Source organism: Staurois parvus, unplaced genomic scaffold (genome assembly GCF_062004578.1).
Source record: "Staurois parvus isolate SC_StPar_1 unplaced genomic scaffold, SC_StPar_1.0 ptg000421l, whole genome shotgun sequence".
In the NCBI taxonomy this organism is placed as follows: domain Eukaryota; kingdom Metazoa; phylum Chordata; class Amphibia; order Anura; family Ranidae; genus Staurois; species Staurois parvus.
This window is the reverse complement of record NW_028318217.1, coordinates 11,036-28,549: the sequence shown is the minus strand read 5'-3', so window position 1 is coordinate 28,549 and position 17,514 is coordinate 11,036. Positions and strand designations below refer to the sequence as shown.

At 50.3% G+C, this 17,514-nt stretch overlaps 1 protein-coding gene and 1 pseudogene across 1 annotated transcript; both read left to right on the top strand.

Moving 5' to 3' along the window:
* The first annotated feature begins 1,690 nt into the window (after window positions 1-1,690).
* LOC149454665 (microfibril-associated glycoprotein 4-like) lies at window positions 1,691-16,721 on the top strand. The gene is made up of 6 exons (XM_089687220.1): window positions 1,691-1,714; window positions 7,529-7,595; window positions 11,032-11,192; window positions 12,149-12,245; window positions 15,671-15,853; window positions 16,301-16,721. The coding sequence occupies exons 1-6, from the start codon at window positions 1,709-1,711 to the stop codon at window positions 16,570-16,572; spliced, it is 786 nt and encodes a 261-aa protein (XP_089543346.1). The 5' UTR covers window positions 1,691-1,708; the 3' UTR covers window positions 16,573-16,721.
* On the top strand, window positions 8,310-8,425 carry LOC149454666 (U2 spliceosomal RNA; annotated as a pseudogene).
* Window positions 16,722-17,514: the final 793 nt, after the last annotated feature.

The following is a 17,514-nucleotide window of genomic DNA, read 5'->3' as shown; positions in this document are numbered from 1 at the left end:
CTGTGCTGAGTTCTCGGGTCTGTACACCCACTATGTCCAATATAAGGGGCTCCCACCATCCCTGTGCTGAGTTCCTGGGTCTGTCCACCCACTGTGCCCATTATGAGGGGTTCCCACCATCCCTGTGATGAGTTCCTAGGTCTGTACACCTACTGTGCCCAATATGAGGGGTTCCCACCATCCCTGTGCCGAGTTCCCAGGTTTGTACACCCGCTGTGCCCATTATGAGGGGTTCCCACCATCACTGTGCTGAGTTCCTAGGTCTGCACACCAGCTGTGCCCATTATGAGGGGTTATCACCATCTTTGTGCTGAGTTCCTGGGTCTGTACACCAGCTGTGCCCATTATAAGGGGTTCAAACCATCCCTGTGCTGAGTTACCGGGTTTGTACACCCGCTGTGCCCAATATGAGGGGTTCCCACCGTCCCTGTGCTGAGTTCCCAGGTCTGTACCCCCGCTGTGTCCATTATGAGGGGTTCCCACAATCCCTGTGCTGAGTTCCCGGGTCTGTACACCTGCTGTGCCCATTATGAGGGGTTCCCACCCTCCCTGTGCCAAGTTCCTGGGTCTGTACACCCGCTGTGTCCATTATGAGGGGTTCCCACCATCCCTGAGCTGAGTTCCCATGTCTGTACACCCGCTGTGCCCATTATGAGGGGTTCCCACCATCCCTGTACTGAGTTCCCATGTCTGTACACCTGCTGTGCCCATTAGGAGGGGTTCCCACCATCCCTGTGCTGAGTTCCCATGTCTGTACACCCGCTGTGCCCATTATAAGGGCTTCCTACCATCCCTGAAGGATTTGCATTTTATATTCTATAATACACAGAGAGTAACCTGGACTATAGCTGATATCGCTGTGGAATTTCTTCCTCTGTCACTGCTGTATTATCCTTCTGCGGTGTGGACACACGATGACAATACTGGACAAATGATCGTTCGTTTTGTTTTTTGTTTGTATGCTGGTCTCATATGGAAAATGAAGGTTACTAAAATTACAAAAATTCTCGTACGACAGAATAAAAATTCGGAAGTGATGTGACGCATTTGTATTTTATTTTCAGAGGAAAACTGTCCGATAATCGTACGATCTGGTCAGGAGCGGACCGACAACACATGGGGCCCCTGGGCAATAGTAAATCATTGGGCCCCTGTGTCCTCGTCCACACTCAAACCACACCCAAAAAAGCCTATGAAAGGTACTAGGGGCATCTCATGGGGCCCCCTACTGACCCCAGGCCCTCGGGCAGTGCCCGAGTGCCTAAATGGTCAGTCCGCCCCTGGATCTGGTATTGTATGAGAACACATTTTGTGCTTGTCCCTTCGAATGAATTCGGATGAAAGCCGTGTACTAGCGATTAGATCATCGTACGATCTTAGAAAGCGGGATTTCTCGTATGATGTTCTGTGTCCTGGACTTCACTCCACTACAGCCCAGGATCCTCCTGATCCTCCCTTTCAGAATGGAAGTGATAGAAAAGTATCTGTAAGACGTGACTTGTGTTTTTTTTTTGTAAAGAAGTTTTGTATCAAAGAGATATCTGTAAGACTTCCCAGTATGATCAGATCTCACGGTCCCGATCTGGATTTCCCCAAACTTCTCCAGTTCCTCCCCCTTCCCCCAATGTGCCGCCTGCTCCCTATATATATAGACACCGGATGGTGCTCAAGATCAGCCAATAAGTGGAGAAGAGACAAGCAGAGCAGCATGAAGGTAAGTCAGAGCACCGTCCTCCCCTGATATGTGCCTGGGACCTTACACTGATTGGAAACATATATATTTTTTAAAATAACATACATGTCATCAGGGCCGTGGATAAGGGGGTGCCACCAGCCCTCCTGTACGGGGCCCAGGACAGATCAATCACATGTGGGCAGGGAGGATGATCAGCATGGTGGGGAGGCAATTATTGGAACCGATCCCCTGTATGGCCCTCCCTGCAGCAGCTGAATCTGTCTTCTCCTCTCCCTCCCTCTGGCTTTCAGCTGCGGCAGAGCGAGTCGTACAGGGGATCAGTGCCAGAAATTAAGCCCCCGCTGTATTCATCAACCTCCCTGTGCACCATAGGTTTACCCCTTCTGCCCAGACCCCCTGTGTGCCCCCACCCCGTAGTGCTGCCGGCTTCCATCCTCTCTTTCTCACTGGCAGCTGCCAGCATACAATAGGATCCTTCAGAATGGAGAGTGGGGGAAGGGTCCGGTAAATATGTCCCATTTACCAGCCTCTTCCTTTCCTGAATAAACACAATGTGTGATCAGTACCAATCACTGTGTTTATTCATAACTGAAGCATAGTAAAATGTGGGGGGGTTTGGGTGGGGGGGGGCAGACTGAGAACTCATGGTGCCCCCAGGCAATAGGGGATCATAGGGCCCCTGTGTCCTCGCCCACACTCAAACCACACCCAAAAAAGCCTATGAAAGGTACTAGGGGCATATCATGGGGCCCCCTACTGACTCTGGACCCTCAGGCAGTGCCCGAGTGCTCGAATGGTCAGTCTGCCCCTGGGGGGGGGGGGGGGGGGGCCTGTCAGGTTGTCTGTATAGGGCCCTGTGGTTTTTAACAGTAGCCCTGCATGTCATACTTACCTGTTCTGTTCAACGGTTTTGCTGAATACAGCAGCCTCAATCCTCCTCTTCTGGGTTTCCCCACCAGTGGTCCTGGCTCCCCCCTATAGCAGCTCGCTATGGGGGCACTCGTGCGGGATTGTGTCCATTGACACACAAAGCACAACTTAGCCCAGCCTCCTGCTCTCAGTTCGTTGCTTGTGATTGACAGCAGCAGGAGCCAACGGCCATTTATGTGCCTAGAAAAGCTTTTGCTTCATTTGTAAATAACTTTTTGCCGGGAATATAATTTTAGTGTCATAAAGACAATCCTTTCATGAGACAAATCTGCAAAAACAAATGGTAGTTAACGATAGTGTCTCTGTTCATGTTTTTACCCAAGATTTAGTGTCCTTTCACTTGCTCAGCGGTGGAGAATCTCGCCTCTGATCCCGACCGAGCAAGTGGATGACAGGTCCGTGTCCTCTCCACTGCTGCAGAGTGGACACAGAGCAGCTCACTCTCCTCTATGAACGGTTGGATGAATACAGGCCGCCTGTCCCTTTCCATCTGACGGAATCCGACGGATGGAAGGGGAATTGGAACCCCATCCGTCTCTTTTTTGCGGGTCTAGTCGGATTGGATGTGAGCGGGTGTACACCTGCCGCTCCAGGGGCGGACTGACTATTTGGAAACTCGGGGACTGCCCGAGGGCCCGGGGTCAGTAGGGGGCCCCATGAGATGCCCCTGGTACCTTTTTCATAGGCTTTTTTGAGTTTGGGCAGGGACACAGGGGCCCCATGATCCCCTATTGCCCGGGGGCCCCATGAGTTGTCAGTCCGCCCCTGCAGGGGCCCCATGATCCCCTATTGCCCAGGGACACCATGAGTTGTCAGTCCACCCCTGCGCCGCTCCATAGAGGAGAATGGAGGGTTCCGATCGGGTCCACCTGAAAAACGGGTATTTGGACCTGATCGGTACATCCGTGTGAAAGGGGCCTTGTACAACTTTCACCCCACATTCACACATTTTTTTCTAACTGGATTCAACTGATCACACCTGACTAAAAGTTGCATATATCCTGGGTGAAAGCCTTTATACAGGCGTACCTCGGATTACCAACGCCTCGGTTTACCTAATTTTCGGTTTACGAATTAAAATCCATTGACAATAACGCTTTGGGTTACTTGTTTTTTTTTGCAATACGAACAGATTAATTGGTTTTCAGTGCATTTACAAATTCATTTTTAATCATGTCCCTGCACAGTACTATGCCTTTAAACAGGTCATTTTTCTTCTTCACTGATGTACGTTAATGAGGCAGCACTGATGGGCACTGATGAGGTGGCATAGATAGGCAGCACTGATGAGCACTGATGAGGTGGCATAGATAGGCAGCACTGATGGGCACTGATGAGTTGGCATTGGATAGGCAGCTCTGATGGGCACTAATGAGGTGGCATTGGATAGGCAGCTCTGATGGGCACTGATGAGGTGGCATTGGATAGGCAGCTCTGATGGGCACTGATGAGGTGGCATTGGATAGGCAGCTCTGATGGGCACTGATGAGGTGGCATTGGATAGGCAGCTCTGATGGGCACTGATGAGGTGGCATTGGATAGGCAGCTCTGATGGGCACTGATGAGGTGGCATTGGATAGGCAGCTCTGATGGGCACTGATGAGGTGGCATTGGATAGGCAGCACTGATGAGCACTGATGAGGTGGCATAGATAGGCAGCACTGATGGGCACTGATGAGGTGGCATTGGATAGGCAGCTCTGATGGGCACTGATGAGTTGGCATTGGATAGGCAGCTCTGATGGGCACTGATGAGGTGGCATTGGATAGGCAGCTCTGATGGGCACTGATGAGGTGGCATTGGATAGGCAGCTCTGATGGGCACTGATGAGGTGGCCTTGGATAGGCAGCACTGATTGGCACTGAGGAGTTGGCATGGATAGGCAGCACTAATGGGTGAAATAAATAAATATCACTGACTTTCTGTGTGTTATGGATGCAGAAAAAAAAAGCAACTGAAACACATGGAGTGTGAACATATTTCCGATGGTCTTAGGAACCGAGACACCGCTCCTCTGACTCAGGCGATGTGTGGGCGGGATGATACGCTGCCCCTGTCACCTGGCCACACCTCCGGGATCACTCAACAGCTCCGCCTCCTCACCGCTGATTGGCCACCGGAACTGTAGCTCAGGAGAGACACACAGGCGGCCAATCACCGGCGAGGAGGTGGAGCTTGGAGAGGAGGAGCCGAGCGGCAGCGCGTGTAGATCAAAGAAGATCGAGGGAGCTGCCGGAGTAAGTGAAGAGGAGAGCGGCCAGAGAAGGAAGACAGCTGACAGGTAAGTGAGAGAGCGAGCCCAGGCTGGAGCAGGGGTCAGCAAGGTAAGTATCATTGGTGTCAGTGGGAGGAATAGTGCCCCATCATTTGTGTCACTAATACCAACGATGGGGCACTATTCCTCCCCCCACTGACACCAATGATGGGGCACTATTCCTCCCCCCACTGACACCAACGATGGGGCACTATTCCTCCCCCCACTGACACCAATGATGGGGCACTATTCCTCCCCACACTGACACCAACGATGGGGCACTATTCCTCCCCCCACTGAAACCAACGATGGGACACTATTCCTCCCCCCACTGACACCAACGATGGGGCAAAATTCCTCCCCCCCACTGACACCAACGATGGGGCACTATTCCTCCCCCCACTGACACCAAGGATGTGGCACTATTCCTCCCCCCACCGACACCAACGATGGGACACTATTTCCCCCCCCCACTGACACCAATGATGGGGCACTATTCCCCCCACTGACATCAACGATGGGGCACTATTCCTCCCACTGACACCAACGATGGGGCACTATTCCTCCCACTGACACCAACGATGGGGCTCTATTCCTCCCACTGACACCAACGATGGGGCTCTATTCCTCCCACTGACACCAACGATGGGGCACTATTCCCCCCACTGACACCAACGATGGGGCACTATTCCCCCCAATGACACCAACGATGGGGCACTATTCCTCCCACTGACACCAACGATGGGGCACTATTCCTCCCACTGACACCAACGATGGGGCACTATTCCTCCCACTGACACCAACGATGGGGCACTATTCCTCCCACTGACACCAACGATGGGGCACTATTCCTCCCACTGACACCAACGATGGGACACTATTCCTCCCACTGACACCAACGATGGGGCACTATTCCTCCCACTGACACCAAGATGGGGCACTATTCCTCCCACTGACACCAAGATGGGGCACTATTCCTCCCACTGACACCAACGATGGGGCACTATTCATCCCACTGACATCAGTGATGGGGCACTACTCCTTCCACTGACACCAACGATGGGGCACTATTCATCCCACTGACATCAGTGATGGGGTACTACTCCTTCCACTGACACCAATGATGTGGCACTATTCCTCCCACTGACACCAATGATGGGGCACTATTCCTCCCACTGACACCAATGATGGGGCACTATTCATCCCACTGAAACCAATGATGTGGCACTAGTCCTCCCACTGACACCAATGATGGGGCACTATTCCTGCCACTGACACCAATGATGGGGCACTACTCCTTCCACTGATACCAATGATGGGGCACTATTCCTCCCACTGATACCAATGATGGGGCACTATTCCTCCCACTGACACCAACGATGGGGCACTATTCATCCCACTGACATCAGTGATGGGGCACTATTCCTCCCACTGACACCAATGATGGGGCACTATTCCTCCCACTGACACCAATGATGGGGCACTATTCATCCCACTGACACCAATGATGTGGCACTACTCCTTCCACTGACCCCAACGATGGGGCACTATTCATCCCACTGACATCAGTGATGGGGCACTATTCCTCCCACTGACACCAATGATGGGGCACTATTCCTCCCACTGACACCAATGATGGGGCACTATTCATCCCACTGACACCAATGATGTGGCACTACTCCTTCCACTGACACCAATGATGTGGCACTAGTCCTCCCACTGACACCAATGATGTGGCACTAGTCCTCCCACTGACACCAATGATGGGGCACTATTCATCCCACTGACACCAATGATGTGGCACTAGTCCTCCCACTGACACCAATGATGTGGCACTATTCCTCCCACTGACACCAATGATGTGGCACTATTCCTGCCACTGACACCAATGATGGGGCACTATTCCCCCCACTGACACCAATGATGGGGCACTATTCCTCCCACTGACACCAATGATGTGGCACTAGTCCTTCCACTGACACCAATGATGTGGCACTATTCCTCCCACTGACACCAATGATGTGGCACTATTCATCCCACTGACACCAATGATGTGGCACTATTCATCCCACTGACACCAATGATGTGGCACTAGTCCTCCCACTGCAAAATTACAGTTATGAAGTAGCAACGAAAATAATTTTATGGTTGGGGGTCACCACAACGTGAGGAACTGTATTAAGGGGTCGCGGCATTAGAAAGGTTGAGAACCACTGCTCTAGGAGATGGTGGTGGGGTTTTTTTCTATAATTACATAGTTAGTCTGGCTAAAAAAATACAAAAGTCCATCCACTTCAACCATTAAAAAAAAAAAAAAAAGTTATACTCCTACACCCACAGTTGATCCAGAGGCAGGCAGAATACCCAGCAAATCACGATCCAATTTTCTCCTGCAGGGAAACAATTCCTTCCTGATCCCCCGAGAGGCAATCAGATATTCCCTGGATCAACGTTCCCTATAAATGTTACATCCAGTTATATTCTGTGTATCCAAGAAACAATCCAGTGACCACATGATCAGGAGCCGCTGCTCCCAGCTCTTGGTCATGTGACCGATTGTATCTACTCGCGATGTTTATGTCATTGATCATCTATTGGTTGATACACCGATGACAGGTCCTCTTTAACCCTCCCTGTTACTCTCTTAGATCTTCCTCGTTTTCCTCTTGTGGCACGGTCACCATGTCAGCGGAAGCCCCGCCCATCCATCACCAGGTACAATATTCCGGACGATCGATATCCCTTGTTTGGTGTGAAGGAAGAAAACGTTCTCTATAGGGAAATGGGCCGGAACATCGGATTTAATGGAGCGCTCCATTTACATTCCCATTGCAGCAGACTGACTGCAGAGTCTCCTTCAAGCTGGCCACACACGTTACAATGGGATTGGACAATCTCTGTACTATGATCTCATTTTGATTTCTGAAACCATGTAATATGAGGACCTCTGTCAATAACCTGCTCCGATGGGGTCAAGATGGGGAATCCCCTGTACTACCTAGTTGGTGGTAAATCTGTAACAGGTTGTACAATTAGATTGCAAGGTGTATGTTCCACTTTAGATCTACCATCTGTTGTAGTGCAGGGGACTGCCTGAACATTTACATCGGTCTTCATATGACACAGCTTCAGCATCTCCCACAACTGGTAACAATCTGGAGCTAGTAGTAGGGGCTCCTCGTCATGCGGCCACTGTGATTGGCTGCCACACTGTTCACATGACCAAGAGCTGGTAGTATGGGCTCCTGATCATGTGGTCACTGTGATTGGCTGTCACATTGGTCATGTGACCGAGGGCTGGTAGTAGGGGCTCCCCATCATGCGGTCACTGTGATTGGCTTCCACACGGTTCACATGACCAAGAGCTGGCAGAATGGGCTCTTCGCCATGTGGTCACTGTGATTGGCTGCCACATTGGTCATGTGATTGATCGCTTCTCGGCCTTTTGGCTAAGATCAAGTGTAGTATCTGTTCTTATCAGTGTCCAGTGGGGGTGCTCCCGACCATTCTAGCTTTGCGGGGATGGTTGTTGTATAGTACCCTCACTGGTATGATGGGGGTCCGGAAGGCTGGACCGGAGGGACAGAAACCAGGGGGCGCCACGATACGCTCTGGGACCTTGGGAGTAATTCCTCTGGGAAAGCTGGAAAGACCCAGTACCTCCTGATTCGGACGGATCTACCTTGGTCTGGCCAGGGGCTGGGGACGCAAAAAGTCCGCAAACTCAGTGCCCCCTGAGGAAGACGCTCTCAGGGGTGTCACTAGTAACACTTGGGTGTGGGACCCCACGGTGTGAAGATGACACATGGCCACTGTTTTTCACTTCTTTTTGCACAGCGCCCTAAGGACCAGGCCTTTTGGCTAGGACCGGGGCAATTTTTGCTACAGGCCTCAGGGCCTGGTCTGTGCACAATTTGGCACGGTACCACTTTTTTAATTTTCTATTTATTTAATTTAATCACTCCCACGTTTTGTCACTTTTTGCTTTACTTATGTGTGTGTTTTTTCACAGATGGAGGGTGTGGGTCCTCGGGCCTCTCCTGAAGTCTAGGGGGAGGATGTGTGGCCTTTTGGTTCCTTCCTCCCCTGATCCCTAGGGGGTTTTCTCTTCGGGAGAGTCCCCTTGCCTAGTACTGGATGTCCGGCTTCGGCTGGGCATAAGGAACGGTGGTCCACCAGGCCTTTTGGCCAGGAGGACCAAATGGGAACCTTGTCCCTGTCAGGAGCTTCGTGCCCCGGGGGATCAGGTGAACGGTCCAACCCCTTCGGGGGTAGGACAAACACACCCCTAAGTGCACTTTTTCGTGTGGTGTTCGCACTTGCACATTTTTTGTGATCACTTACGAGTTTTTTCATTGTAGTTTGCACGTTTGCGGACTTAAAAAAAAAAAAAATTGGTCATGTGATTGATAGCTGGTAGTATAGGCTCCTCATCATGCGGTCACTGTGATTGGCTTCCATACTGTTCACATTACCAAGAGCTGGCAGAATGGGCTCTCCGCCATGTGGTCACTGTGATTGGCTGCCACATTGGTCATGTGATTGATAGCTGGTAGCATAGGCTCTCCATCATGCGGTCACTGTGATTGGCATGCCACACTGTTCACATGACCAAGAGTTGGCAGTATGGGCTCCTGGCCATGTGGTCAGTGCAACTGGCTGCTACACTGATCATGTGATCAAGAGCTGGTAGTATGGGCTCTCTGTCATGCTGTCACTGTGATTGGCTGTCACATTGGTCATGTGATCGATAGCTGGTAGTAGGGGCTCCTGGTCATGTGATCACTGTGATTGGCTACTACACTGATCATGTGATCGAGAGCTGGTAGTACGGACTCCAGGCCATGTGGTCACTGTGATTGGCTACCACATTGTTCACATGACCAAGGGATTGTAGTATGAGCTCCCCATCATGCGGTCACTGTGACTGGCTGTCACATTAGACATGTGACCGAGAGCTGGTAGTATGGACTCCTGGTCATTTGGTCACTGTAATTGGCTGTCACATTGGTCATGTGACCGAGGGCTGGTAGTAGGGGCTCCCCATCATGCGGTCACTGTGATTGGCTTCCATACTGTTCACATGACCAAGAGCTGGCAAAATAGGCTCTCCGCCATGTGGTCACTGTGATTGGCTGCCACATTGGTCATGTGATTGATAGATGGTAGTATAGGCTCCTCATCATGTGGTCACTGTGACTCTCTTCCATACTGTTCACATGACCAAGAGCTGGCAATATGGGCTCTCCGCCATGTGGTCACTGTGATTGGCAGCCACATTGGTCATGTGATTGATAGCTGGTAGCATAGGCTCTCCATCATGCGGTCACTGTGATTGGCATGCCACACTGTTCACATGACCAAGAGTTGGCAGTATGGGCTCCTGGTCATGTGGTCAGTGCAACTGGCTGCTACACTGATCATGTGATCGAGAGCTGGTAGTATGGGCTCTCCGTCATGCTGTCACTGTGATTGGCTGTCACATTGGTCATGTGATCGATAGCTGGTAGTAGGGGCTCCTGGTCATGTGATCACTGTGATTGGCTGCTACACTGATCATGTGATCGAGAGCTGGTAGTACGGACTCCAGGCCATGTGGTCACTGTGATTGGCTACCGCATTGTTCACATGACGAAGGGATGGTAGTATGAGCTCCCCATCATGCGGTCACTGTGACTGGCTGTCACATTAGTCATGTGACCGAGAGCTGCTAGTACAGACTCCTGGTGATTTGGTCACTGTGATTTGCTGTCACATTGGTCATGTGATGGAGAGCTGTAGTAGGGGCTCCTGATCATGTAGTCACTGTGATTAGCTGCCACACTGATCACATGATCGAGAGCTGGTAGTATGGGCTCCCAGTTATGTGGTCACTGCGATTGGCTGCCACGCTGATCACATGACCGGGAAGCCCAGGAAACTCTGCTGGTGTATACCAGGAAAAAGTTCATATACTGTATGTGAGGAGACAGAAGGGGTGGGGCAGTTGACAGCGAAGCCAGCATCAGACTCCAGGGGGGCCCTCGGCTGTGGAGAAATTCTCAAAGTACATACATACCCAATATAAATCCTTTATAAGTCAGTACAATGGAATCATCTCAGGAAGAACATCCGAATTGTCGATCAATCCATTGGTGATTTCTCTTTTCAGCAATTCAACATAAACCGGAGGCAGACTGGTTCCCGCTGGACTGTCAGGAGATATGGGATCATGGCCAGCGAGTTGATGGGGTTCATATCATTTACCCCCAAGGAGCACAGCGCCCCCTGCCTGTCTATTGTGACATGACCACCGACGGGAAGATCTGGACGGTGAGAGGAAAATATGGACCACACAGAGAGAAATTCAATATATTGTAACTGTCACCCAATTGTTTGCCCTGTAATGCCATAAGCCTCAAAGAGACCCTGTCCTCAGACCATATCTTCCCATGAGATAATATCTGCATTGAATGTGTTTAGGGATGTTATTTTCCTTTGCGGGCATCCAAAAGTTCTGAATGATGTCAGAAGCCCCAGCAGACTCAAAGCTAAAACTTAAGTCTGTAGCCTTCCTCTATATTCCTTCCCCAGAAGCTACCTAAAGGGTTATATAGGAAGGTGAGGGGAGGGATGGAGGAGCTGGGCCAGCACAGACAGCAATTAGACACTACTAGTAGAGGAGACAGCTATGGCATCCAAGTAGGGAGGGGGTTGTGCTAGGGAGTTGACTCCCCCTTAAGTAGTCACATTTTATATCATGTTTGGGGGCACATTGCAAGTGAATAAAAAAATAACTTTACAAAGGAAAATCACTGCAAGTAAGTATTTACAATACTCGATTGTTTGAGCTTTTATGTGAAAATGTTTAAATTGCATGCAGAGTCTCTTTACTAGGATTGTACTGAGAAACAAAACAAAAAAAAGTGACCAAGTTACATGGATACATTGTATTGGCTAATTGGGTAGATTTCCATTGCTTTCTGAACCAATGAGGTCCCTTCAGGCCAAAAAAAATCAGCTTTGTAAAATTTCAGACCGCCAAGGAACTGGTCACATGATCTCTGCTGGAGGGGTTTGGAGATTGAGTTTATCCCAAATCCAGCCAATCAGCAGCTCTGCCTGAACTCTTCCCATTTCAGGAATGATGGGACCTAAGCTCTAGTATTTGGTCACACGGCCATCAGAAGGACATCAGCACTTTGGAACTGGTGAACGGAGGAAGCCGAATAGTTAGGACGAGTTATAATATAGATCCATTGTAAGACAGATATGGTCTTCCTTGGCAGGTGTTCCAGAACCGTTGGAATGGCTCGGTGGACTTCCAGCAGTCATGGCAGGATTATGTGAATGGATTCGGGAATGCTGATGGGGAGTACTGGTTGGGTAAACGCTCCAATATCTTCTCAATCTCTCCTGTCATTCCTCACATATTGGCCGGGCAACCATTTCACAAACTGGAGATCAGAAGAGGGCAGGAGGAGTTGGGTATATGCGGGGCTGGCACAAGGGGAGGGCAGGAGGGATGGCTGTCCTGGGCACTATGGTTTCATGTGAGGTGGGGGCACCACTTAGAGCACAGGTGTCAAACACAAGGCCCGTGGGCCGAATCCGGCCCTCCAGACCATTTTATGTGGTCCCTGTACCTCTCCTGCAGGTACCACCTTGTCTCTGCCTCCACCTTGTCTCAGTGGTCGGCAGCAGAGAGGAGAATAGAACACCTATGCCAAATCCTGCACCTCTCAGTGCAGCTCCAGCACCCCTAATCTCTGCCTCCCCCTGGTCTCAGCATTCAGCAGACTCTGCTAATTGACTCCACTCCTCTGGTCCTCCTCCAGACCCTGCACTTTCTGCTTTCCAGCTCTTCCCCCAAAAGGGCATGCAGGGTGATGTTAGGGAGGGTGTGGGATTCTTGACATCTGATATAATGGGGGGGGGGGGGGTTGTGCTCTGGACATCTAGTCTTACAGATACAACCGGCCCTGTGAGGGCAACCATAATGCTGATACGGCCCGTGATGAAATGGGAGTTTGACACCCCTGACTTAGAGCATTCCTGTCTCTACAAGTAGTGACAGCAGCATCACTAGTCCTGTCAGCTTAGTGCAGGAAGTGACAAGCGGAATCAGAAGAGCAGAAGAGAGCCAGGAGGAGACGCAGGCTGTGCTCACTCTATCCTCCTGCTCCTCCTCCTGCAGAGCCCCTGCATTGGGACTATCAAATCAAGACTGTGCAGGGTTTCCTTACCCGTCTCCATCTCCAGCCAGCAAAAGAGGAGATGAGAGCGTGTAAGAAAATCCGGGGGTCAAAGATTTGTGCTGGGAGGGGAGATTTTTGTTTGGGGATAATCTTGCCTTGGGGATTTTGGGATCATATACTTAGGGGGTTAGCATACAGATTAGATGCTCATTCATCTTGGGGGGGCTTGTGCACTTTGGTATCTTTACCTTGTCCCAGCACTGGGTCTATCTGGTCAAACCATACACATCGGGGTTGAGTAGGGACTGCTCACTTAGCAAAGTCAATTTACCCTTACCTAAGATGAAGAAGTGTGAACTCCATTCATCCAATCATTTACAAGCAAAAGGTCTTTCTTTCATCTCATGATTGGGTATTCTTTAAGACATAATGGGACTAATAAGGAAATGTAGGGACAACTCGGGCATTTAGAGAGGATGCCAACGTATAGGGAGGACTCTGACAGGATGGGAGGCTGTAGACTGCAATGGGTGGGGGGAATGTATGGGAGATGGGGAATGTAATAGGGGGACCTTGATGTAAAGAGAGGACTAACATTATGGAGGGACTCACTCTAGCTTATAGAGAGGACTCTAACATGTTGGGGGGGGACTCTGACATTATAGGGGGGACACTGATATGATGGGGAACTTTGATGTGATTGAGTGACCTCTGACTTGATGGGGTGCCTCTGTCTTGAAGGAGGGGCTCTGCAGTGATGTGAAGGGAAGCTTTTGATGTGAAGGTCCTTTCAGCAAGGTGGTTGGGTGTATTGTCCCAGGCTCAGGTTGGGTGCATTGTCCATGCTCAGGGTGCGCAGTTTGTCCCAGGCTCAGTTCGGCTGTATTGTCCCAGGCTCAGGTTGGGTGCATTGTCCATGCTCAGGTTGGCTGTATTGTCCCAGGCTCAGGTTGGCTGTATTGTCCCAGGCTCCGGTTGGGTGCATTGTCCATGCTCAGGTTGTGCATTTTGTCCCAGGGTCAGGTTGGCTGTATTGTCCCAGGCTCAGGTTGGCTGTATTGGTTGGGTGCATTGTCCCAGGCTCAGGTTGGGTGCATTGTCCCAGGCTCAGGTTGGCTGTATTGTCCCAGGCTCAGGTTGGGGGCATTGTCCCAGGCTCAGGTTGGGTGCATTGTCCATGCTCAGGTTGGGTGCATTGTCCCAGGCTCAGGTTGGCTGTATTGTCCCGGGCTCAGGTTGGGGGCATTGTCCCAGGCTCAGGTTGGGTGCATTGTCCATGCTCAGGTTGGCTGTATTGTCCCAGGCTCAGGTTGGGTGCATTGTCCATGCTCAGGTTGTGCATTTTGTCCCAGGCTCAGGTTGGCTGTATTGTCCCAGGCTCAGGTTGGGTGCATTGTCCATGCTCAGGTTGGCTGTATTGTCCCAGGCTCAGGTTGGGTGCATTGTCCATGCTCAGGTTGTGCATTTTGTCCCAGGCTCAGGTTGGCTGTATTGTCCCAGGCTCAGGTTGGCTGTATTGGTTGGGTGCATTGTCCCAGGCTCAGGTTGGGTGCATTGTCCCAGGCTCAGGTTGGCTGTATTGTCCCAGGCTCAGGTTGGGTGCATTGTCCCAGGTTCAGGTTGGCTGTATTGTCCCAGGCTCAGGTTGGGTGCATTGTCCATGCTCAGGTTGGCTGTATTGTCCCAGGCTCAGGTTGGCTGTATTGTCCCAGGCTCAGGTTGGGTGCATTGTCCATGCTCAGGTTGTGCATTTTGTCCCAGGCTCAGGTTGGCTGTATTGTCCCAGGCTCAGGTTGGCTGTATTGGTTGGGTGCATTGTCCCAGGCTCAGGTTGGGTGCATTGTCCCAGGCTCAGGTTGGCTGTATTGTCCCAGGCTCAGGTTGGGTGCATTGTCCCAGGTTCAGGTTGGCTGTATTGTCCCAGGCTCAGGTTGGGTGCATTGTCCATGCTCAGGTTGGCTGTATTGTCCCAGGCTCAGGTTGGCTGTATTGTCCCAGGCTCAGGTTGGGTGCATTGTCCATGCTCAGGTTGTGCATTTTGTCCCAGGCTCAGGTTGGCTGTATTGGTTGGGTGCATTGTCCCAGGCTCAGGTTGGGTGCATTGTCCCAGGCTCAGGTTGGCTGTATTGTCCCAGGCTCAGGTTGGGTGCATTGTCCCAGGTTCAGGTTGGCTGTATTGTCCCAGGCTCAGGTTGGGTGCATTGTCCCAGGCTCAGTTTGGGTGCATTGTCCCAGGCTCAGGTTGGGTGCATTGTCCCAGGCTCAGTTTGGATGTATTGTCCCAGGCTCAGGTTGGGAGTATTGGTTGGGTGCATTGTCCCAGGCTCAGTTTGGGTGTATTGTCCCAGGCTCAGGTTGGGAGTATTGGTTGGGTGTATTGTCCCAGGCTCAGTTTGGGTGTATTGTCCCAGGCTCAGTTTGGGTGCATTGTCCCAGGCTCAGTTTGGGTGCATTGTCCCAGGCTCAGGTTGGGTGTATTGTCCCAGGCTCAGGTTTCCCATTGAGAAGTAACATTTACGTGTTCCACATTGTAGACTAGGTGTCTTGGGATTTTTGAAAGTTCTGGTATAGACCATCCTCTGGGCTCTGATTTTTTTTTTATTTTGTTACCAGGGTTGCAGAACATTTACCTTCTGACGATGAACAGACAGTATGAACTGAAGGTGGAGATGGAAGACTCACTGGGGAACAAAGCCTCTGCCCAATACAGTGACTTTAGCCTTTCCCACAATGCCCTGAACCCAGAGAATGATGGATACAGGCTGCACCTGGGAGCCTTCACTGATGGTGAAGCAGGTAACCCATCTTGGTCGTATTGTCATTGCCAAACACAGAATCCACTAGACCCTCAGCTGTAATTGTTTTTCAGAAACACTCAAATCTGAATTGTCATCACAGGGGCGTCAATCTACAACAGTGGGACTCCATTTTTTTTTTAATTTCTTTAGTAGAGTTATAAATCAAGACCCCCTTGTTTTAGAGATGGTTTATTGCTTTGTAGTCCAGATGAAGGCCCTCTAGGAACCCTGAAATGAGTTGGCTGTTTATGTACAAAAACTGTGACTTCATGTGGACTGCCAACCTTACGTTGGTGTTCTCTTTTTTGGTAAACCTTAAAACAATAAAATCTTGGCAGAAGAGCTAACCCATCCCCACTCCATCCACAACAAAAAAAAAATTTTGGTTGGGGGTCATGACTCTTGGGATAGTGAAATAAGTTGACTGTGTCTTTCTATTGCCCAGGCGATGCCTTGACTGCTCACGTTGGTCACATGTTCTCCACTTATGACAATGACCAAGATGAGGACATCCAGAACTGCGCGGCCTACTGGGGTGGAGGCTTCTGGTACCATTCACAGAGCTGTGGCGGCGCTGGACTTAATGGGCGCTACACGGCAAAAAAACAGCTTCAGCTTGCTTTTTCCTGGTCAACCTGGGTGGACTTCCCTGAGACTCTGCGGGCCAGCCAGATGAAGATGAGGAGGGTCCCTAACTACATGGCGGGGGAGGGGTGATGGGAGTCCTATATGGGACACAGTAGCATGGAGGAGGTGCAGCATGTGGGATTGTAGATGGGACGGGAGTAGCTCATAGCAGTCCCAGACTATTGATGGTGTATTCAATGTCACAGAAATTCAATAAATACAAAGTACAATGTTCCACAGCCAGCCTGAGACTTTGTTATTCATTATACTTCAGATCAATATCCTATAAAACAACTCCAGCAAGAAAAGAGATGCCACCATTACTTAAAGTGGACTAATCATTAGATTTCATTTTTTTAATATAACATGCTGATATAGCAGGTCATGTGACACTGTATCCCTTCCAGGTATTTATTACCTCTCACAGAGATCACAGTGCTCCCCGACTCCCCAGAAGGATGGAGCCATCTTTGTTCAGTCATCATTCAGGGTCACCATCTACTTTACTTGATATGCTGGCTCAGAGATGACACAATCATGTAAATCCTGGTATCTGGTTAGCGGTTGGCTGTGTTCACAAATGTTTGAAACAGATCAGCCCCCTGCTGCAGTCTCCCACCGTGTGACTTGCTATCAAGTTACAATGTACAGTCTGGTCACTGGGGAAATGTTTTGCAACATTGTAGGTAATTCTGCACAAAGCATCTTATTAACAAGCGAACCTGTAGAGGGCGTCATACAACATTTCCTCATATCAGATGGTTATTAACAAGACAACCTGTAGAGGGCGTCATACACCATTTCCTCATATCACATGGTTAATAACAAGACAACCTGTAGAGGGCGTCATACACCATTTCCTCATATCAGATGGCTATTAACAAGAAAACCTGTAGAGGGCATCATACACCATTTCATCAGATGGTTAATAACAAGACAACCTGTAGAGGGCGTCATACACCATTTCCTCATGTCGGATTGTTATTAACAAGAAAACCTGTAGAGGGCAGCACACACCATTTCGCCATATCA

Bases quoted from the DNA above. Each gene is read 5' to 3' on its own strand.
- LOC149454665 (XM_089687220.1), top strand. The intron at 7,596-11,031 runs GTACAATATTCC...TTCTCTTTTCAG, and splicing joins CCCCGCCCATCCATCACCAG to CAATTCAACATAAACCGGAG. The intron at 15,854-16,300 runs GTAACCCATCTT...TCTATTGCCCAG, and splicing joins CTTCACTGATGGTGAAGCAG to GCGATGCCTTGACTGCTCAC.